The sequence below is a fragment of the Rhincodon typus genome, chromosome 25 (genome assembly GCF_021869965.1).
Source record: "Rhincodon typus isolate 14 chromosome 25, sRhiTyp1.1, whole genome shotgun sequence".
In the NCBI taxonomy this organism is placed as follows: domain Eukaryota; kingdom Metazoa; phylum Chordata; class Chondrichthyes; order Orectolobiformes; family Rhincodontidae; genus Rhincodon; species Rhincodon typus.
The window spans coordinates 38,504,170-38,527,631 of record NC_063356.1 but is presented as its reverse complement, the minus strand read 5'-3'; the positions used below and the strand labels follow the sequence as shown (position 1 = coordinate 38,527,631).

The following is a 23,462-nucleotide window of genomic DNA, read 5'->3' as shown; positions in this document are numbered from 1 at the left end:
CACCATAATCCTCAACACCAGTGCCCCGCAAGGCTGTGTACTCAGACCCTTACTGTACTCCTTATACACCCACGACTGTGTGGCCAAATTCAGCTCTAACTCCATTTACAAGTTTGCTGATGACACCATGACAGTGGGTTGGATCTTAAGCAACTACATGGCAGAGTACAGGAAAGGGATAGGCAGCTGAGTGGCCTGATGTAAAAACAACAATCTCTCCCTCGAGACCCCGGATAGCTCAGCGAGCCCGGCTAACTCAGTCAGTGAAGCATGAGACCCTTAATCTCAAGGTCGTAGGTTCGAGCCCCATGCTGGGTGTCTTTGTTTCTTAACCTTCACTTTCTGAGGTGAAGCCCAGCTCTTCATTCCTCAAGCATGATCACTGAAACCAACAGCTTTAACTATGCCTAAAAGATGGTTTCTCCCCTGCTGCTTTTAGCGGTGGCACTGTGGCTCAGTGCTGCCTCACAGCACCAGGGATCTGAGTTCAGTTCCAGTCTCGGGCGACTGTCTGTGTGGAGTTTGCACATTCTCCCCGTGTCTGCATGGGTTTCCTCCGGGTGCTCCGGTTTCTTCCCACAGTCCAAAGATGTGCAGGGTAGGTGGATTGGCCATGCTAAATTGCCCATAGTGCCCAGGGATGTTTAGGTTATGTGGTTTAGACTTGGGAAATATAGGGGAATGGGCCTGGGTGGGATGCTCTTTGGAGGGGTGGTGTGAACTTGTTGGGCCAAATAGCCTGTTTCCACACTGTAGGGGTTCCATTCTATGTCGGCAAAACATTGAAGGAGCTGGTCATCAATTTCAGAAGCGGAGTGGAGGACATGCCCTGACTCTCAATGGTGTTGAGGTGGAGGTGGTGAAGAGGTTCAAGTTCGGAGTAACTATCACCAATAAACTGTCCTGGTCCATCCACATCAATGCTACAGTCAAGAAAGTATACCAGCACCTCTACTTCCTCAGAAGGCTAAGAAAATTCGGCATGTCCACATTGACTTACCAATTTTTATATGTGCATTGCAGAAAGCGTCACAGCTTGGTATGGCAACTGCTCTGCCCAAGACCACAATAAATTACAGAGAGTTGTGAACACAGCCCAGTCCATCATGCAAACCAGCCTTCCATCCATTGACTCTATTTACACTTCCTGCTGCCTTGGGAAAGCAACCAACATAAAGACCCCTTTCACCCTCTTCTATCAGATAGAAGATACAAAAGTTTGAAAACATATACCAACAGTTTCAAGAACATTTTCTTCCTCGCTGTTATCAGATTTATGAACGGACCTCTCATATATTAGAATTGATTTTTCTCTGTAGCTGTAACACTATATCCCACATTCTATTCTATTACCCCGATGTACTTATGTAAGGTATAATTTGCCTGGATAGTGCGCAAAACAATACGTTATACTCCATCTCTGTACATGTGACACTGATAAATCAGATCACAATTAAGGAAGGAAAGTGGGCGTGAGGAATGTAGAATCAGCCGTGATCCTATTGAATAGCTCGAAGGGCTGAATGGCCTACTCCTGTTCCAATTTCTTATGGTCTTACAGAAGAGGAGATTGGCAGCCTGACTTTATGAGATTAGAGACCAGGAGTCCGTGCTTGCCATTTAGGGAAGTAATACTCTTGTTGATTCGTGGGAAACCTCAAATATCACTTCATAGTTTTGCTTTAGGTTGAAAATCCTAACAGCTGTGAAGTAAATGGTCCCAAGCATCTATGATCTAGATCAAGTGAGAGATAGGGTGTTCTATAACTGGTGCCTCACAGCATACAGGAAGGTATTTGTAAACCTGCAGAATGGATAAGTAGTCAGTAAGTTAGTTTGCAATGTTAGTAACAGTGAGGTGATGCACTTTAAGGAGGCCACCTACAGCTTGAATAATGAGTCTAAACTGGATAGAGGAGCAATCAGTGCACAGATACCTCAGACACTGAAAGTAGTGACGCAAGTTAGTAAAAATATGCAAAGAGAATAAACGAAACCATCTTCAAAGTAGATCAGTCACATAGGCTGAGTGGATGCATCAGTGTATGACCTTGAACATTGATTGCTGATTAGCATTTCAACTATAGTGGGCATCACCATTGAGATTAACCCTTTCTCCACCCGACTTTGCAATTGCAACCACTGCCACGAAAGAGTTTGCCGAGGCTTTGGCCACAGTTTTTCAAGCTTCCTTGTATATGGGTTGGCTTGGAGCATGGCAAATGTTACAGTCATATTTTCAAAAAATGGGAGAAGGGTAAACCCTGCAACCACAGATCAGGCAGCTATTAGTGATGGGGAAACATTTTGTGACAGTGATCCAGCACAAAATTAATTGGCATTTAGAAAAAAGGCATGAACGAAGAAATGAGAAGAAATATGGATTTATTAAAGACAATTTGTTTCTGAAAGAGTAATGACCTGGAGTTGGGTAAATAAGACACAATTTCAAAGTTGGCAGGTGACACGAAAGTCAGAAATATAGCAAGCAGTGAGAAGGAAGACACAGACTGGTTGGTTTGTTTGATATCTTTGTACATGCATTGGGGTCTAGGCCCAAAACGTCAGCCTTCCTGCTCCTCTGATGCTGCTTGGCCTGCTGTGTTCATCCAGCCCTACACCTTGTTATCTCTATTATCCCATTGAACTGTAATTTGAATACTGGTTCTGCAGCCAGCAACTCTTGGAGTGGAATGTTTCTAGCTTCAAGGGATGGGCACCAGACCTCCCACCAATTGGTGAGATGGAAAGACCATAACATGTAGGAACAGAATTAGGCCATTCAGCCCATCTAGTCTGTTACATCATTCAATGAGATCATGGCTAATCTGATCACTTCTAAAATGTTCATTCATGAGACGAGGGTGTCACTGGCCGGGCCAGCATCTGTTGCCCAGGAGGCAGTTAAGAGTCAACCACATTGCTATGGGTCTGGAGTCACATGTAGGCCAGACCAGGTAAGGATGGCAGTTTCCTGGGGGGCATTACTGAACCAGATGGGGTTTTCTGACAGTGGATTCATAGTCATCATTAACTCTTCATTCCAGATTTTTATAAAATTCACATTCTACCATCTGCCATGGCAGGATTTGAACCCAGGACCCCACAACATTACCTGGGTCTCTGGATTAACAGACCAGAGATATCACCAGGCTGTTGCCTCCCACTTCAATTCCACTTTGCTGCCTTATCTCCATATAGCTTGATATCCTTACTGATTAAAAACTGTTTATCTTGGCCTTGATTATACTTATCAACCCAGTTACTCTACAGCCCTCTGTGTTGAGTTCCCTTTTAGGAGATTCCTTCGCACTTGATACAAACGCAATACACCAACTTCTGTGAAAAGCCACAGTTTATTTAAGCAAGTACAAGCTTTGGAGGATCACTTAACAGTCTTTGCAGGGCTTGCGGAGCCATGTCAAGCGATGCTCTCTGTAAGGGAACCGTCCTCCCTTTATATAGGTTTTTACAGCACAGTCAGACATGCATACAAGATACAATTTTTTTCTCCCCGATAATCACGGAACTTAATCATCTAACAGTAAAACAAAGGTTAGCTGCCCAAAAACAATGTGTAAGACGAGGTAGTTCCTTATCCTTTTAGCATTTACAGAGAGCAGAGTATAATTAGATTATCACCTTTTGTCTGCAAGATCTTTTTAGCCTTAGTTCAACATTTACAGAGAGCAGAGTATAATTAGATTACCCCATTTTGTCTGCGAGACAGGGGCACCCACGAAGCACCTAATTTCTTATATGTCAGCAGAACAGATATTAACCCTTTAACATTTCATCTGCAATAAAGAATTTCCACAGATTCACTATTTTTTGAGAGAAGAAATTGCTCCTCATCTTTCCATTAAAGTTATGTGGCAGAGGAAATTTGTTGCAGAGAAGTATAAAATAATACATTTTGATAGGGAAACTGATAAGAAGTAACTAAATGAACTACATGATGCAGTTTGAAAGGAAGTGAATAGAGAGACAAAACAATGGCGTAACAAACCTTTGAAGTCAGTAGGACAAGGTGGCAAAGGAGTTAGTATATATACATGAATGTGGAATTTATAAGTAAAGGCATAGAGTACAAACTATAACAATTATCTTAATTCCATATACGGTCTTGTGGCACAGTGGAGATTATCGCTGCTTCTGAGTCACAAACTTGGAGTTTGAGTGCCACACCCCACAGGTTGCCTACGAAATGTGCATTCGTTAAGCAGCCAAACAGGCTGAGAATCAACTTTTAAATCCTTTCAATACACACCAGCAACAGACAGGTAAGAGCAGGAGAGATTTCTGGGCCAAACATGTGATCTGTTGAAGCCTCTACCATCAGTAAACGTAGCTCCAAAGTCTAATGTGCCTGGAAGAGTGCATTTTACCCGATAAAAAACTGAAAGAACTGCAGATGCTGGAAGTCTGAAATAAAAATAGACATTGCAATAAAATCTCAGCAGGTCTGGCAGCATCTATGGAGAAAAATCAGTGTTAATATTTCGGGTCCAGTGAGCCTTCTTCTGAGACGCAGAAATTGTACATCTGTCCAGCTGTTTGGTGACTCTTGCACTACAGCATGCCCCAGTAAGCTTCAGACTCTGCCCCTGCTCTGTGCCCAGGTGATCTCAGGCACTTCCATAGCCTGGTAAGCCACAGATTCCACCATGACCATGTGAGACTCATACTCCAATCTGTCCTAGTAACCCGCACACTCTGCCCGTCCACCATGCCCAGGTGAGCTTGTACTTTCAGTTGCACTGTGTCCAGGTAAATCTCACATTCCACCACCTCACCTCATCCAAGTGAGCCTCACAATCCACTCTGCCATTGTAATTTCAGCAAGACACTGACCAAGTTTAAACCGTTTTAAACTATTTCTGGTCAATTCCACAATCTACCCCAACTCCCTCTCTGCTGTTTTATTCAATTATAGAACTATTAGCTCAATGTCTGACCTACCCCTCAGCTACAAACCTTCACACTCTGCCAGACCAACATGGTTCTTATACCTCATTGCCCAGGTGGATCTTGCACTCCTTCATGCCCAGGTGAGTCTCACACTCCTCTATGCCCAGGTGAGTCTAACACTTAGACACGTAGGGATATTCAGCATGGAAACAGACCCTTGGTCCAACTCATCCATGCTGACCAGATATCCTATATAAATCTAGTCCTATTTGCCAGCATTTGGCTCATATCTCACTAAACCCTTCCGGTTCATATACCCATCCAGATGTCTTTTAAATGTTGTAATTGTACCAGCCTCTACCACTTCCTCTGGCAGTTCATTCCATATACTCACCACCTTCTGCGTGAAAAAGTTATCCCTTTGGTCCCTTTTATATCTTTCCCCTCTCACCTTAAACCTATGCCCTCTGGTTTTGGACTCCCCCACCCCGGGGAAAAGACCTTGTCTATTCACCCTATCCATTACCCTCATGATTTTACAAACCTCTATAAGGTCACCCCTCAGCCTCTGACACTGCAGGGAAAATAGTCCCAGCCTATTCAGCCTCTCCCTATAGCTCAAACCTTCCAACCCTGGCAACATCCTTGTAAATCTTTTCTGCACCCTTTCAAATTTCACAACATCTTTCCTATAGCAGGGAGATCAGAATTGCACAGTATTCCAAAAGAGGCCTAACCAATGTCCTGTACAGCTACAACATGATCTCCCAACTCCTATATTCAATCCACTGACCAGTAAAAGCAAGCATGTCAAATGCTTTCTTCAGTATCCTGTCTATCTGTGACTTCACTTCCAAGGAACTATGAACTTGCACTCCAAGGTCACTTTGCTCAGCAACACACCCCAGAACTTTACCGTTAAGTGTATAAGTCCTGAGATAGCAGGAACTGCAGATGCTGGAGAATCTGAGACAACAAGGTGTAGAGCTGGATGAACACAGCAGGCCAAGCAGCATCATAGGAGCAGGAAGGCTGACGTTTCGGGCCCAGACCCTTCTTCAGAAATGGGGGAGAGGAAGGGGGTTTTGAAATAAATAGGGAGAGAGGGGGAGGCGGATAGAAGATGGATAGAGGAGAAGATAGGTGGAGAGGAGACAGACAGGTCAGGGAGGCGGGGATGGAGCCAGTAAAGTTGTGTGTAGGTGGGGAGGTAGGGAGGAGATAGGTCAGTCCAGGGAGGATGGACAGGTCAAAGGGGCAGGATGAGGTTAGTAGGTAGGAGATGGGGGTGGGGCTTGAGGTGGGAGGAGGGGATAGGTGGGAGGAAGGACAGGTTAGGGAGGCGGGGATGAGCTGGGCTGGTTTTGGGATGCGGTAGGGGGAGGGGAGATTTTGAAGCTTGTGAAATCTACATTAATACCATTGGGCTGCAGGGTTCCCAAGCGGAATATGAGTTGCTGTTCCTGCAACCTTCGGGTGGCATCGTTTTGGCACTGCAGGAGGCCCAGGATGGACATGTCGTCTGAGGAATGGGAGGGGGAGTTGAAATGTTTCACGACTGGGAGGTGCAGTTGTTTAGTGTGAACCGAGCGTAGGTGTTCTGCAAAGCGGTCCCCCAGCCTCTGCTTGGTTTCCCCGATGTAGAGGAGGCCACAACGGGAACAGCGGATGCAGTATACCACATTAGCAGATGCTCCTATGATGCTGCTTGGCCTGCTGTGTTCATCCAGCTCTACGCGTTGTTGTCTCAGATTCTCCAGCATCTGCAGTTCCTACTATCTCTGATACAATTTTAACCCCACTGCGAAGCCTCTTCTAAGGATGCCTACCCTGAAGAAACTTTCCACATCAAGCAGATGTTCACCTGCACATCTGCTAATGTGGTATACTGCATCCGCTGTTCCCATTGTGGTGGAGCAGATTTGATCGGCTCCTGATAGATTAACTTGCTTGTTCCAGGGTGGAAGCTGGGAATTTGATTTTATTCTCTATTTATTTGATTCCTAAGATCATGCTGTCTTTCTAGATCAAGGCTGCAATGCAGCAGATGTTGTCATCCCTGCGGTATGAGAAACAGCGATATTGGCTGCAGCTCAAACATGTTTGTGGAGATCAATAACCCCTTTCAAAGGTTGTCATCAAATTCCACAGCAGAAATTGGCAATGTCAGAATGACCAGTTCCTAAAGCTCAACATTGCTTTAAGGTACACTTTGATTAATATAACACAGAACTCTGACACCTATTTTAGTGTCATCACCAAATTTACTAACCATACCTCCTATATTCACATCCATATCATTTCGATAAGTGATGAACAATAGTGAACCCAGCACTGATCCTTGCGGCACACCACTGTTGACAGGCCTCCAGTCCGAAAAACAACCCCCCACCACCACCTTCTGTCTCCAATTCCCTGGATGCCATGTGATCTAATCTTACTAACCAGTCCACCACGTGGAATCTTGGCGAATTCCTTGCTGAAGTGTATTTGACAACGTCCATCGATCTGCCTTCATCAACCTTCTTTGTCACCTCTTCAAAAAACTCAATCAAGTTAGTGAGACATGATTTCCCACGCACAAAGCCATGCTGACTATCCCTAATCAGTCCTTGCCTTTCCAAATATGTGTAAATCCTGTCCCTCAGGATTCCCTCCAACAACTTGCCCACCACTGGTCTGTAGTTCCCTGGCTTTTCCTTACCACCTTTCTTAAATAATGACACAACATTATCCAACCTCCAGTCTTCCGCACCTCACCCATGGCTATTGATTTTACAAATATCTCAGTGAGAGGTCCAACAATCTCTTCCTTAGCTTCCCACAAAGTTATGGGAAATACATGATTAGGTTCTGGGGATTTATCTACCCTCATGCGTTTTAAGACTCCAGCATCTCCTCTTTTGTAGTATGAACTCTTTTCAAGACATCACTATGTATTTCCCCAAGTTTCCTTCTGCACAGTGTATACTGACACAAAACATTCGTTTAGTATCTCGCCCATCTCCTGTGGTTCCACACATAGATGGCCATGTTAGTCTTTAAGGGACCTTATTTCGCTAATTATACTTCTGCCTTTAATGTATTTATAGAATCTCTTTGGATTCTCCTTAACATTATTTGCCAAAGCTATCTCATGTCTCCTTTTTGCCCTCCTGATTTCCCTTTTAAGTATACTCCTACTGCCCTTGTGCTCCTTTAGGGATTCACTCAATTCCAGCTGTCTACACCTGATATATGCTTCCTTCTTTTTCTCGACTGCAGCTTCATCCCATGTCCCACAAGCAAATAAAAAGAATTCTTAATTATGTAATCCAGCCTAGGCAATCTCCAGTGGATGGGGCAGTGATTACTAGTCTTGTACTGTACAGTGCCAGGCAAAACAGGGTGGTAACTCAGTAAGTGACAAGTTATCAATTAACAACCTTTCCATTGCTGCTAGATCAATGTCAATAGAAAAAGGGAGTGGCTGTTTTACAAGAAATTGCTGAGCGACTTTAACCAAGATTAGTTGAATTTTCTCCAGTGCCGCAGTGTAAACACCGACTACCTGAAATTAATAACTCAGCCTTGGCCCCTGTCTTTATACTGTCTCTGGTCAAAAGATGATGTGTCTCTCAGTCTTTTCCCATTCTATTAAGAGGTATATTTTCTCTCTTCATAAGCAGTGGCTAAACTGCTCTGTTTTTCCAGCGCTTCTGTATTTTCACCAGCAATGCAGAACATCAACGTTCTGCTCGCAAAAAAGACCCTGAACTACCTGAGACAACAGGTCTTCAGATTTCTGAAGAAAGGTCTAGACCCGAAACGTCAGCTTTCCTCTCCTCTGATGCTGCTCGGCCTGCTGTGTTCATCCAGCTCTACACCTTGTTGTCTCAGATTCTCCAGCATCGGCAGTTCCTACTATCCCTGAACTACCTGTTGCCTGCCACTTTAATGCATCACCCTGCTCCCTGGCCAACATCTCTGTCTCTGGCTTGCTACACTGTTCCAGCGAAGCCCAACGCAAGCTGGAGGAACAACACCTCATTTCCCGCTTGGGGACTCAATATTGAATTCAATAATTTTAGGGCCTAAACTCTCTCATGTCCCAGGCCCTTACCCCACACACCAGGCCTTGTTACCACATAGCCTGCCATTACACACTCCCTGTTGTTAATCACTAACAGTCCCCATTAACAACTATTCACCCTCCCAGCCTGATCGTTAGCAACTCCTTTGTCTGTCCAACTGTGTTTCTCTCTCTTTGGGCCCTATCCTATCGTTTACTCCCTACCCCACCCACCTCCGTATTTTCTGAATATAAACTGACGTTTTCCCAGCCATCATCAGTTCTGAGGAAGGGTCACTGGACCCGAAACGTTAACTCTGTTTTTTCCTTCACAGATGCTGCCAGACCTGCTGGGCTTTTCCAGCAACTTCTGTTTTTGTTTCTGATTTATAGCATCTGCAGTTCTTTTGGTCTTTATAATACTGAGGGAGTTGGACATTGTTGGAGGCAAGTTTAAACAGAGAGTCCTTGCTAATCTAAATGATCCTAGTACACTTTACACATGGGATTTCTGCTCCATGCCTTAGACAATATTCATTCCCTAATATTTGCAAATATGTTTATATTAGTAAAATTTACCAGCAGTAATAAAGCTCATTACGAATATAAGGGTCTATTGATTATCAATTAAATAAGAAAAAATGTTAAATTAACACAAAATAAAGATGTCAGAGCGTGGGATGCTGTGACTGCAGAATGTGCGAGCTTTTAGTTGCCAACAAGACCGAGGGTATAGGTGTCTGGAGTAAGTGCCTGCTGCTGGAGGAGCTTTGCCTCAGAGCTGCTAAGCTGCAGTCACTGTGGTGCATTGAGGATAGGGTAAAGGAACCTGGACACTTTCTCCAGGGAGTTGTCACACCCTTTAGAACAGGGTTATCTGGTTTAGTCAGTGGTCAGGGACAAGAGAGTGCGACTGTAAGTGAGGGAGGTATGAGGCCAGCGGTAGAAGTGGGAGACAGCCTCAGCCTTGGCAATTATCCAATCAGGCTCAAAGTTCTTGAGTGAGTGTGAATGATTAAAAAGGGGCAGCACGGTGGCTCAGTGGTTAGAACTGCTGCCTCATAGCGCCAGGGACTTGGGTTCGATTCCACCCTCAGTCGATTATCTTGTGAGTTTACACATTCTCCCCGTGTCTGTGTGGGCTTTCTCCAGGTGCTCCAGTTTCCTCCCACAGCCCAAACATGTGCAGGTTAGGTGGATTGGCCATGCTAAATTGCAAATAGCATCCAGTAATGTGCAGGCTAGGTGAATTAGCCAAGGAGAATGTGCGGTTACTGGGATGGGGTCTGGGTGGGATGCTCTTTGGAGGGTCGGTACAGACTGGATGGGCCGAATGGACTCTTTCCGCACTGTAGCGATCCTATGATAACGTGAGCTGATGGGAGGATAGCTCCATGAAATAAGAAGCTGTACAAGAGGGAGGGATTGGAGATAATACTGTGTGGGACAGTATCGTCAGGGGAATAGACAATAATTTGCAGCAGCCCAGTGTATGAGTCCAGAACGCTGTGTTCCTACCTGGGACCAGAGGAACTTGCAGTCAGAGAGGGAGGATTCAGCTGTTGTGGTCCATGTAGGTACCAATGCCATGGATAGGACTAAGAAAGAGGTTCTGTGGAGGGAATATGAGCAGCTAGGAGCTAAATTATGAAGCAGAATCGCTAATTATTAATATCATCAGAGCCATCGTCTCTTAAATCTGAGTCAGCTGCAACCACAAATATATATAAAAACAGGGTAAGGGCAGATGGAGAAAGGGGAACTGATAGAGGTGGATTTGTAAAAAATACTTTTTAAAGTCCACATTAATTGTGAATAAACAACAAACTGGTGTAAGGTGTAACGTATTAGCAATGGGTAAAGGATTGGCTAGTTATCAGGTCTTTTTTGGGACTGCCAAACTGTGACTAGTGAATTGTTATAGGGATCAGTGCTGGGGCTTTTCCCATTTACGATCTACATAATTGACATGGATGCAGGAGCTGAATGTAATGCAACAAAATTTGCCAATGCCACCAATCTAGGTGGGGAAGTAGGTTAGCAAGAGAAGGCAGGGAGTCTGCACAGGGATAGAGACAGGTTAAGTGAATGGACAAAAAAATTAGCAGGTGGAGTATCACATGGATAAATGTGATCCTGTCCAGGAAGAATAGAAAAACAGTATACCATGTAAATACGGGAGAGATTGCAGAAGTAGGAAGCACAAAAGGATGTCCTGGTATGTGAATCACTAAAAATTAGTTTGCAGGTGCCGCAGGTTATTAGGAAGGCAAATGGAACGTTGATAATTATTGCGAGAAAATATCAATATTAATGTCGGAATGTTTTATTGCACTGTTGCAAGTCATTGAAATACTGTGCAGGTGCAGATAAGAAAATGGGATTGAGATCACATCCATGATCTTATTGAATGGCAGGTCAGGCTTGAGGGGCCTGAATGGCCTAATTCTGCCCCTAAGTCCCAGCTTTTATCCAACATCACTAAAGACCGATAATCACGATCGCATTGCTGGTTGTGAAGTCTTACTCCAGCTACCTACCATATTTGATTAAGATTGGTAAGAGGCCATAAAAGGGTTGTTAGAAAGAGCACATTCAGCAAAGATCAATCAGCACAAGGCTGGGTGGTGAGAAGGACTTAATTAAGGACAGGATATGGCAGTGGGTTTTTTGTTTATCAATGTTTTACTAAGGAACTCTCTTTGATGTTGTGAAATTCTGTAACACCCAACTCTCAGTCTCTCCTCCCCTCCACTGAAGCTCCTGAAAACAAAGTGAAACAACTATCGTTTTATTGCAAGATTGAACTGTATTTACCACACATTCGAAATATATGGATTGTAGAATGTTGGGATCATAATTATTTCATTTTAGTTCTTTTATGCAACATTTGTAAAAAAAAAATTACTCTGTACTTAGTACAATTTTCAAATGACCTGTAAAAAAATATGGGAAACCCTTTTGGGATACTTGTTGAATCCTCGAGCCCCACAGAATTTTACTTGAAAAACATGGATATTTAGGTTAAATAACTTCACATAATCCTTTTCATAATGTAAACGAGTGGATTTTTTGTGCAGTAGTTAAAGCTGTGTTCTTTCCATTTTCCCAACCTTCTTCTCTTCTTTACTGCTCCTGAATTCTCTGACTTGTATCAATTCTGATTTGTTTATTCTCCAACATCTTTATGGCCAATAGAAATATTGAAAGAAGAACTTGCATTTCTGTAGTGCCTTTCACAACCATTGGATGTGCCAAAGCTCTTTACAACCAGTGAAGAGATGAGAATATGATGGTGTGGTGGTTAAGTCACTGGGCTAGTAATCCAGAGGTCCAGACAATCCTCTGGGCACAACTTCCAATCCCACCATGAATTTAAGTTCAATAATACACCTGGAATTTAAAGGTCATCTCAGCAATGGTGACCTTAAAACTATCATCGTTTGTTGGTTCAGTTATGTCATTTAAGGAAGGAAATTCACAGCCCGTACTCGATCTGGTCCACATGTGACTTCAGACCCATCCACTGAACTGGCACAGAATGTCACTCAGTTCAGATTGGCATGAAATGCTGGTTTCACTAGCAATGCCCACATCCCATCAATTAAAAAAAATAGTTTTATGGTTGTCATTGAGCTTTAGTACAACTGGAATATGTCAGTTTATCCCGCACAAATTTGCATGTATTGTCCATGAGTCTTGAGTCTAGCTAAAACAGAAAGTCCTGGAGAAACTCAGCAGGTGCGCCAACAGCTGTAAAGAGAAGAACAGAGTCAATATGTTGAGTCCAGTGGCCCTTCATTAAATCTCTTAAGTGAAGCCCAGTGTAAGTTTTGCATGTCTACATAGGGCCAGACATATTGCAGTGAGATCCTGCTTGTTGAAAGAACAGGATTTTCACACTTGACTCGGGAATTCACAAAGTTTAAACCAAAACCAAATCAAGTTTGCTTAAAGGCAGAGCCCAGGATAGAGGGTGCTCATCACTGAGACCCATGCTTCCTGTATTAACTCTGTTCATTATTGTTGGTGAGCACACCCCTTTTAAATCTTTTTCGGTTTGTAGGTATTTGTGATCAATCTATTGAGAGATGTACACACCTCTCAAGCAGGTGGGGCTTGAGATAGGGACACCGTCACTGCATCGGGAAAAGCCCTTGGCAATCATTTGCTGTTAAAAAAAAGGTGTTTGTTCTAATTTCTGGCTTATGTCCAGCATTGTTGGCTATTAAATGCTGTCAAAAGGTATTCAGGTCAACTCACTAACTCAGGTCTGTGAAAGAGTTAATGGTTCAGATTACAATAATTACTTGCATTTAAATAGTCCCCTAAACCTAAGGTGTTTCTCAGGAACAAAATCAAAGAAGAATTAGTGAAGCAAAGAGGGGCCTGTTACAAAGTCCAAATGATTGGGCAAAGAGGTGGGTTTTCTGGAATATTCTAAAGGAGGAAAGAACATAGAACATAGAACAGTACAGCACAGTACAGGCCCTTCAGCCCACAATGTTGTGCCGAGCTATTATCCTACTAAGATCAAACTACCCTGCATACCCTACATTTTACTATCCTCCATGTGCCTATCCAAGAGTCGCTTAAAAGTCTTTAAAGTATCTGACTCCACTACCACTGCCGGCAGCGCATTCCACACACCCCCACCACTCTCTGTGTGAAGAGAACCGGCAAAAAGATTTGGAAGGCAAGTAGACACCTTACAGCCACATGACTGAGAGCACAATTGTCCAGGTTGGGAATAGGTGACAAATTAGAGGCCGGCTTAGAAGACCACAAAGATTTTGGAAAGTTGCAGGATTGGTAGATGTCACGAAGATAGGGAGGATCAGCGCTGTGGAAGGATGGGATGATATTCAAACCTGCAGCATTGCAAGAGGAACTGATCAGCCAGGGTGAACGGGACTTGGTGTGAGTTAAGGTATCAGCAGCACAAATTTTGAATGAACTGATTTTAAGAAAGGCAAAGATCGAAAGCCGGCCAGAAAAGCATTGGAAAAGTCGACTGGAGGAAGCAAAGCTATGGATGAGGTTTCCAGCAGCAAGTGGGATAAGGTGAGCTGGAGGTGACAGATATTGTGAAAGGTGATGTCAGTGACACTGGTATGGAGGAAAGTGATGGGTAACATAGATCAATATCAAATAGGATATCAAGGTTGCAAACAGTCCCAAGTCTTGGCAAACAAAACTGGACTGGGTGTGTAAATCAGGAAAATCTGAGTCCGGAGGAACACAACTTTGTGTTTTCTTTAATTTATTCATCCACAGGATATGGGCATCACTGGCTAGGCCAGTATTTGTTGCCCATCCCTAATTGTCCTGAGAGCAACTAATAGCCAACCATATCACTCTGGGTCTGGAGTCACTTATAGGCCAGACCAGGTAAGGATGGCAGTTTCCTTCCCTAAAGGACATTAGTGAACCAGATGAGTGTTTCCTGACAGTTAGCAATGATTCCTTGGTCATTGTTAGAATCTTAACTCCAGATTTTTATTGAATTCAAATTCTCCCATCTGTCATAGAACGATATGAACACAAGTCCCAGAATATTACTTGGTTCTCTGGATTAACAGACCACCAATAATACCATTAGGCCATTGCTTCCCTATTATCTCAAAAGTCTTCCCCATTACCTTGCTAAATCAAAAAATCCAGGTGCCCTTGAATAAACCATACTGGCTTCCCCTAATTCATCGACATATCCAACTGACTAATAATGTTGTCCTCAGTTATGATTCCTAAAAGCTTTCCTATCACCTGAAGTCATGTTTACAGACCTGTTATCTTCTTATCCTTTAAGGAAAAAGGCTTAAGTCAATCTTTTGAGACGAATAAATTCGAGTTCCCTCTTAATTTGGCCATAAGGGTGCAGAAGTAACTGTGGACCGTTTCTTTTAGGCTTTAATAATGACATACAGTCAAATATTTAACCTTTTCAGAAACAGTCTGAAAATTATGATATGAGATAGTAGGAACTGCAGATGCTGGAGAATCCGAGACAACAAGGTGCAGGGCTGGATGAACACAGCAGGCCAAGCAGCATCACAGGAGCAGAGAGGCTGACGTTTCGGGCCTAGACCCTTCATCAGATATACCCATTTTTAAAGAACTGTAAACATTAAAGGAATAAAAGATAAAGGTTTAACCTTAATAGCTGTCAGGTAAATTGGAAATCTGTTTCAATTATGTGTTAAATCATAACTGAGGACAATATTAACAGTCAGTTGGATATGTGGATGAGTTAAGGGAAGCCAGCATGATTTATTAAAGGCAAACTGATTTTTTTGATTTTGCAAGGTAATGGAGACAATCATTGAGATAATGGGAGGCAATGGCCTAGTGGTTTTATTGCTGAACTGTAAATCCAGAGAATAAAATTTCAACCAGTTACATGTTAAATCAATATTTACATAAGTTGCTGTTTTCTGTAGGAATTTAAAATCCCCGGACTTTCCGAGGAGGGTACTCTAGCGGGGGGAAAGAAATGCCTGCTGCACGACAGCAAATTAAAGCTGGTAGTAAATTTTCATTATTTAGTGCTCTCTTCAGTTTAAGACGAGAAATTGAATGAAAATCTGTCATTTTAATTTGAATTATAAAGAAGAATGATGATCGCTGTCTCTCTCGCGAGAGTCGGCGGTCGGTCCGACAATAAAAGCTGTCAGTTCCGGTCGGGCAGCCTCTTTTTCCGGAGTCACCGTCAGGATGAGGTGAGGTTAGGCCGCAGGCTGTAGGGACAATCCACCGCCATCCTCCCCATCAGAGTGTATCACTGGCCCAGGACTCTCAGCGGGGGTTCACACTGACCTTAAAGCCAACTTACTGCGGTAATGGGGGAAATGATGGAGTCCCTGCCGCTGAATCCGGCTCCGGGTTTGTCTCCAGAGCCCGGCAGCTCCTGTGCCTGAGCACCCGAGGGACTCCCCATAGTGTCCAGTCCTGAAATCAATATCCTTATCTTTGAGGATAAATCCCTATCATAACTCCTGTACACCAGTTCATGTTCCATTCCTTTGCCTCTTCACTCTGAGGCTGTTTCCTCTGGAGTGTCAGAGGTTGAGGGGTGATCATATGGAGGCTTATAAAATCATGAGGGGTATGGATACGGTAAATAGCCAAGGTCTTTTTCCTAGGGTAGGGGAATCAAAAACCAGAGGGCATTGGTTTAATGTGATAGGGGAAAGATTTAAAAAGCATCTGAGGGTAACTTTTTCATGCAGAGGGTGGTGCATGTGTATTGAATGAGCTGCCAGAGGGACTAGTGGTGGCTGGTACAGTTACAACACTTAAAAGGCATCTGGATGTTTGTGAATAGGAAGGGTTTAGAGGGATATGGGCCAAATGCTGGCAAATGGGACTAGATTCATTCAGGATATCTGCTCAGCATAGATGCGTTGGACTGAATGTTTCATGCTGTTTCGATACTATACAATCCTGACCTGCTCTCCCCATCATCTGAAATCCTCTGAGACTGCATCTTTTGGGCTAACCTGTAAAAGTGACAACAAGTTAGGCTGCATTTGTGATATTGTAGTTGCCACACTAACAGGAGGATGTGGTGGGCTTTGGAGAGGGTATGGAAGAGATTTACTAGGTTGTTGCCTGGTATGGGGGTCATTAACTGTGAGGAGAAGTTGGAGAAACTTGGGTTGTTTTCACTGGAATGATGGTTGAGGGGTGACCTGATAGAGGTCTAAGGATTATGAAGGGCATGGATAGAGTGGACATTGAAGCTTTTTCCCAGGGTGGAAGGGTTTGTTACTAGTGGGGGGGAAATTGAATCAGAGATAGTAGGAACTGCAGATGCTGGAGAATCCGAGACAACAAGGTGCAGGGCTGGATGAACACATCATATGATGCTGCTTGGCCTGCTGTGTTCATCCAGCCCTGCACCTTGTTGTTTTGTTACTAGGGGGAAGAGGTTTAAGATGTGAGGGGCAAGGTTTAAAGGTGATGTATGAGGTAAGTTATCCATCAGAGGATGGTGGGTGCCTGAAACTTGCTGCCGGGGGAAGACAGTGGAAACAGGTACGATAGTGACTTTTAAAGGGCTTCTTGACAAATGAGTAGGATGGGAATAGTGGGATATGGCTTGCAGAAGGGTAGGGGGTTTTAGTCGTGACAGGCAGCATGTCTGTGTAGGCTGAGGGCTGAAGGGCCTGTTCTGTACTGTAATTTTCTTTGTTATAAGGGCAAAGCCCACTGCATTTTTGATTTCACCCTTATCTAAGGAAAGATACTGGCATTGAAGGCAGTTCACAGAAGGTTCACTGGGTTGAACTCTGGTATGGAGGGTTTCTCTTGAGAGATCGAGTAGGTTGGACCTGTGCTTCAATTTAAGAAGATAAAGCAATCTTATTGAAATATAAGATGCTTGGAAAATGGGGTAGGAGTTGGTGGGAACATGACAGTGTAGATGTGGGAAAGTTGTCTCCTTGTAGGAGAGTCTAGGACCAGAGGATGAAATCTTAGTAAGGATTGTGCAGTCTGATTGAAGATTAGGAATTTCTTTTCTGAAGGTAGCCAGTCTGGAATTCTTTACTGCAGTGATCCTGGGTTTTAAGTATTTTGAAGTCTGACACATTTTTAATGAGAAAGGGAATAAAAGGTAATGTGGAAATTAAATAGAGGATTATCAGATCAGCAATTGAATGACATGGCAGACTCAGACTGAAAACCCTACTTGTGTATGATGGAGATCTGAAATAAAATGCTGGTATGATACTGTTTCTCTCCCCTCAGCTGTATCAAATACATAATGACACTTATTTAACCTAAAGCCCACCATCGGTCACTCCTATTGGGTTATCCTGTGCCAGGGCATGGTTTGAGAATTGGATGAATTAAGTTTTGGAATTTAATTTGTATTTTTTCCTGTGTGTGATGCAGCAGCAAAGTCTCTCGTGATACCCTGTACGAAGCTGTCAGGGAGGTCCTTCAGGGGTCCCAACAGAAGCCTCGCAAGTAAGTCTGTCCTGCTTTGTGTTGTGTATGAGGATTTGAATACTGGACAAAGAAGTCTTACTTCAGTTGTTTGTGTAATCCTGTTCCCCTTGCCAATGGAAGGGTATACTTTTTCAGAGGGAGTTCAGCAGACCAGAGGATTGTGGGATTGTTTTGAATTAAAGGAGATCAGGCCTATATTCTGTCCCATTTACAAGAATGGGAGGTGATTGCTTGGAAACTTGGAAAATTCTTAAGGGCCAAATGGAATTGATTTAGAAAGGATGTTTCCCCTGGCTATGGGATCCAGAACCAGGATGTACAATCTTGGAGTACAAGACAGGCAATTTAGGGCTGTGATGAGGAACTTCCTCAATCATATGGCAAAACTTTGGAGTTCTCGATCCTGGAGCACAATTTCAATTGAGTATTTTTACCTTTTTTCAATTCCTAATAGACTGTTTTAATACTTATTACTGTTACCATGTGTTTGAAATAGCATATAGTCTAATTTGTTTTTAATAGTGATGTGCAGTATGAAGAAGAGTCTAGTCTAAACACAACCCTGGCAAATGTTTGCGTAACCAGGTCTACCATATGCAGTAAGCAGTGTAAACCTGAATGGAGCATAGCTGCAAAGGATAGAGCAGGACAGTACTGTTCAGTTCAGCATCATTGATCCAGGAAGGAGAAATCCATTGCTTGCTCCTCATTCAGGCAGGGATCACCTGAGCAATGGGCAGATGCTGGGTGAGTGTTGAAGGTGGGTTTGGGCTTGGCTTTGACCGCTGGTTAAACTTCCTGCCAGCACTCAGTCGATTTGTGCATAAAGACCTGTCACACTGGATACAGATATTTTGTTTTGAAGTGGCTTCTTGTGGCTAACTCCAAAAGTCAACCCTTAATGAGACATTGAGTTGAGGCCCTGTCTGCTTCCTAAAGTGGATGTACTAAAGTAGATGCACAGCAGATGTTTCCCTGGTTCTGAAACTGAGAACCAGAGGACTGTGTCTCAGTAAAAGATAAGCCATTCAGGACTGAGATAAGGACGAACCACTTTACTCAGGGCAGTGAATCCTTTTTGAATTCTTTAATCTAGGGTGCTGTGAAAGCTTTAACATTAAGTTCAAGTCATCAAGGGACATGTTGGAATATGGCATTGAGATGTATAGTGGCTCAATGGCCTACTCCTTCCTGCAGTCAGACGTAGGACAGAGCTGAAAAGTTGTTTGTATGGTGAGTTGAATTACTTTGGTATAACTGATGGGAATATCTTCTGTTTAGGTTCCTGGAGACTGTGGAGCTGCAGATCAGTCTGAAGAACTATGACCCTCAGAAGGACAAGCGTTTCTCTGGCACTGTCAGGTTCGGCTTCTTATTGCTAACCCAGTTCTCAGTGCACAAGTTGGCAAATAGTGATTGGATTTGTCTGTTTGCAAACAACTAAATGTTCTTTCTGTTCCACTTGTGCTACTGAAAAACATGGGTAGTTCTACCCCATAAGGGGTTTGGAACGGACCCCTACCCTGGGTCTTAAAACATGAGGGGAGGCTAGGTGAGGCAGTATTGCCAATCCTGCCGACCATTTGTAAGGAGTAAGTTGCTGGTGGATAAGACATGAGAAGCCAGCTAGGGTAAGACCATTTGCAGAAGCTTCCTTTGAATGATCTGGGTTTTAACCATTTCTTGGAGTTTGACTCTCTTGTGCTGGTTTAGGTTGAAGAGTGCCCCTCGGCCAAAGTTCTCCATCTGTGTGCTTGGTGACCAGCAGCACTGTGATGAAGCAAAGGCTGCTGACCTCCCTCACATGGACATTGAAGCTCTGAAGAAGCTGAACAAAAACAAGAAGATGGTCAAGAAGCTGGGTGAGTTGAAGTGTGGAGCTGGAGAAACGGGAGCCTGAGCGAGCATTCTGGAGTTCAATTTTGACGTGTCCCATTTGATGTTGGATTTGACACCTGCATTTCAAGATTTCTTTTGCGTTTATTTGATGGGAGCTGGAAGAGACTGCTGTTTAGATTCTGCACACCACATTTGAATAATTTGGATGAGATTTGTGTTGATTTTTGTACATAATTACCATACAATCATGTGTAACCAAAGGTGTTGAATGTTTAGGAGTGTGATTCACTGGCTTGTTTAGTCTTGTAAGCTTGGATGTTTAAGAGAAACTTGGTAGGATATTTGTGTTCGGCATGTGCCCAAAGTAGTTTAAGAATGACACTGAAGGCTGGTTACAATATTACTGTGTTCACTTGAATGCAGTATTAGAGGGGTTGCAGGCTTTAAATAGCAAAGGCTTCAGATCTGAAGCACCTACAGCTCAATTGCTGTGTCACTGTTTACAAAACAGTGATAAGCAGTACATCCATGTCATAATCTTGAGTGCAAATTAGTTATCTTGAAATTGACTATTCAGCACAGACCAGGAACTGTTCAGCTTGCAGATTGCTATATGGGACTTATTTTCAAGTTATAATCATGCCCACTTCCAGTAGAATTTGCTTCTACTCAGCTCTGTTAAACCTCAGTTAAAGGTTGTACAGATTTGCTCATTCTGATTTACCCTGGTAAATGAAACAGATTATCTGTTTGGACTTGGTTTGGTTTGTACTTTAATTGTTTCTGAAAATGTTGCATTCGAAGCAACTGAAATAAGTTTGGTTATAAAACCTGTGGTTACACCCTCAGCAATTAGTCATAGTCATGCAGCACAGAGACAGACCCTTTAGTCCAACTCCTCCAAGTTGACCAGACATCTCAATCTAATCTAGTCCCATTTCCCTCTTAAACTCTTCCCATTAATATACCCATCTGGGTGCCTTTTAAATGTGGGAATTGTATCTGCTTCTAGCAGCTTGTTCCATATGCACACCACCCACTGCATGAAAAAGTTGCCCTTCAGGTCCCTTTTATCTTTTCCACCCCACCCCACCTTAAACTTATGCCCCTTGGAGTGAATAGCCAGGTCTTTTTCCTATCCTCATGACCTTATAAACTTCTATAAGGTCATTCCTCAGCCTCTGATGCTCTGGAGAAAGAAACCCCAGCCATACCCTATAGCGTAAACCTTCCAGTCCTGGCAACATTCTTAAATCTTTTTTGCACCTTCAAGTTTAAGAATATCCTTCCTATAGCAGGGAGACCAGAATTGTACACAGTATTCTGGAAGTGGTCTCAGCAGCAACATGACATCCCAACTGCTATGGTCAGTGATTGACCAATGGAAGGTGAGTATGCCAAATGCTTCCTTCACCCTGTCTACCTGCAACTCTTACAAGAAATTATGCACCTGAACTCTGTTAGGCAACATTCCCCGCAGCTCTGCCATTAGCTGAGCCCTGCCCTCCTTTGCCTACCAAAATGCAACCCCTCATTTTTCTTTTCAAAATTAAACTCCATCTGCTACTCCTTTGCCCATTGGCCTATCTGGTCAAGGTCCTGTTGTGCTGAGGTAATCATCTTCACTGTCCACTACACCTGCAAACCACCTACCTGTTCTTCCTATAGGCACATCCAAATAATTTGGATAAATGCTGAATTAAACATTCAACTTCCAACATGATCAAACAAGCCTTTAAATAGGGCATGGAAAAGTTTAGCTGAAAATATTTGCAAATGGCCAGAGTTAGAATTATAGTTGTCTAGGTAGGCTACAGAAGTTGGGGCTCCAAAAGCAGTTAAGGCTAGGAGATTTGTTTTTGTCCTTTACATTGAGAACTGTGCTTCCAATGGTAATGTGCTTAATAAGCAGAGCAGCAAACCAGAGGACATGAATAGAAACCCTGTGTGGCTAGAATTTGACATGGGATTAATTGCTGTGGTGTCAGTTTTGTTTGTTCGTGGGATGTTTCCCATAGGCAAGGCCAGTGTTTGTTAGTGACCTTGTTGCTGTAAGCCAGGTGGATATAGATTCAATAGTGGCTTTTGAAAATTGGATAAATACTTAAGGTGGTGAAATTTGGCCAGTTCAATCTTGAGCTATTCTGAGTACTTTTCCTTTTTCTTTTTCAGCAAAGAAGTACGATGCCTTCCTTGCCTCTGAGTCCCTTATTAAGCAGATTCCTCGGATTCTGGGTCCTGGATTGAATAAGGCTGGCAAATTCCCTTCCCTCCTAACTCATAATGAAAACCTGCTAACTAAGGTGGATGAAGTCAAATCTACCATCAAGTTCCAGATGAAAAAGGTGTGTATTTAATTTGTTGCAATTAAATTGCTGCACAATTAATTGGAACTAGCCACTGGAGCTCAGCCTGATAGGATTTCAGTTAACTTTCTGTGGATTCAGCTGACAGCAATGAGTGGTTTATATATACAGCATGGAATGAAGTTGTACTGTCAAAAATCTGAGCTGTCTGCCTGACTTCTCTGGTATGTTAGGCATTCCCATTAACAATATTGGTGAGAGGTCCTTGACCTGAATTAGCTGATCTTGGGATGCAGTTCACGTATGGCTTTCAGCTAAGATTTAGTTTGGCTCCGACTTCTCCACTGTATTCAAAATGAAGAATGGCCTTTCCAGTGCTGCATAGAAATGTAGTACATGACCATACAATTGTAGGCTAAATTGAGCCAATGCCTTAACACAGATGGAAAGGACATTCCCTGAAGTATTGCAGAGTACAGAAATGTTCCACAAAAGCTGGTGTCTAATGCTGTGACAATGACAGACATTGTTAAAGAAAATGATAACTGATTTGAGTTGACTGAAGGTTATGCAACGTGCAGTTCATATGAATGATTCACTGATGTAGACTGGGGTTCATGAAATGTAGTTCATCTGGGTTTTGATAGAAAAACTCCTTTAGAGTTGTTCTGGTTGCTTAGGAGTTGTGTTGATGTAGTTTAATCATTCCTTCAATTCCCCTTAGGTGCTGTGCTTGGCAGTTGCAGTGGGCCATGTTAAAATGACTGAAGAGGAACTTGTCTACAACATTCATTTGGCAATCAACTTCCTGGTTTCACTGCTGAAGAAGAACTGGCAGAATGTGCGTGCCCTATACATCAAGAGCAGCATGGGCAAGCCTCAGCGCCTTTACTGAGTGACTTCTGCTGTTGTATGTTTTTAATAAAATATTGTACAGCATTTGGTGTCTTGCTATTCAGTTGAGAGAAGCCACTTCATAGCAATTTAAGTTCCTGGGGTCATCACAAAGCTGGTAAGGTTTTAACTCTAGGTCTAGACTGCACTGTTGCCTTATATAAGGGAATGGCACAGGTGATGTGATCTATGTGGATCCAGCTGGGGCTGGGAAGTACTGTGAAAAGTGACTGAAAAACAAGAGGTCAATGTTTGTCTATATACAGAAACTCTAAACAGCTCTAGCAGGTACTTGACTAATGTCAGCTGCAGTCTCTCAAATGTGGAGTGCCTGATCCACTTAATGCTAAGACGACAAGGTGCAGGGCTGGATGAACACAGCAGGCCAAGCAGCATCATAGGAGCAGAGAGGCTGACGCTTCGGGCCTAGACCCTTCATCAGAAAAGGGGGGGAGGGGAAGGAGGTTCTGAAATAAATAGGGAGAGAGTGGGCGGCGGATAGAAGA

The 23,462-nt window shown here is 43.2% G+C and overlaps 1 protein-coding gene across 1 annotated transcript; it reads left to right on the top strand.

Moving 5' to 3' along the window:
• Nucleotides 1-15,618: 15,618 nt before the first annotated feature.
• On the top strand, nucleotides 15,619-23,001 carry rpl10a (ribosomal protein L10a). The gene is made up of 6 exons (XM_020534002.2): nucleotides 15,619-15,681; nucleotides 17,861-17,935; nucleotides 19,199-19,279; nucleotides 19,631-19,779; nucleotides 21,929-22,101; nucleotides 22,787-23,001. Exons 1-6 carry the CDS (start codon nucleotides 15,677-15,679, stop codon nucleotides 22,955-22,957), a joined length of 654 nt encoding a protein of 217 aa, XP_020389591.1. The 5' UTR covers nucleotides 15,619-15,676; the 3' UTR covers nucleotides 22,958-23,001.
• The last annotated feature ends 461 nt before the right edge of the window (nucleotides 23,002-23,462 follow it).

Coding starts and splice junctions, on each gene's coding strand:
- rpl10a (XM_020534002.2), top strand. Junction 19,280..19,630: donor CGTTTCTCTGGCACTGTCAG/GTTCGGCTTCTT, acceptor GTGCTGGTTTAG/GTTGAAGAGTGCCCCTCGGC. Junction 22,102..22,786: donor TCAAGTTCCAGATGAAAAAG/GTGTGTATTTAA, acceptor AATTCCCCTTAG/GTGCTGTGCTTGGCAGTTGC.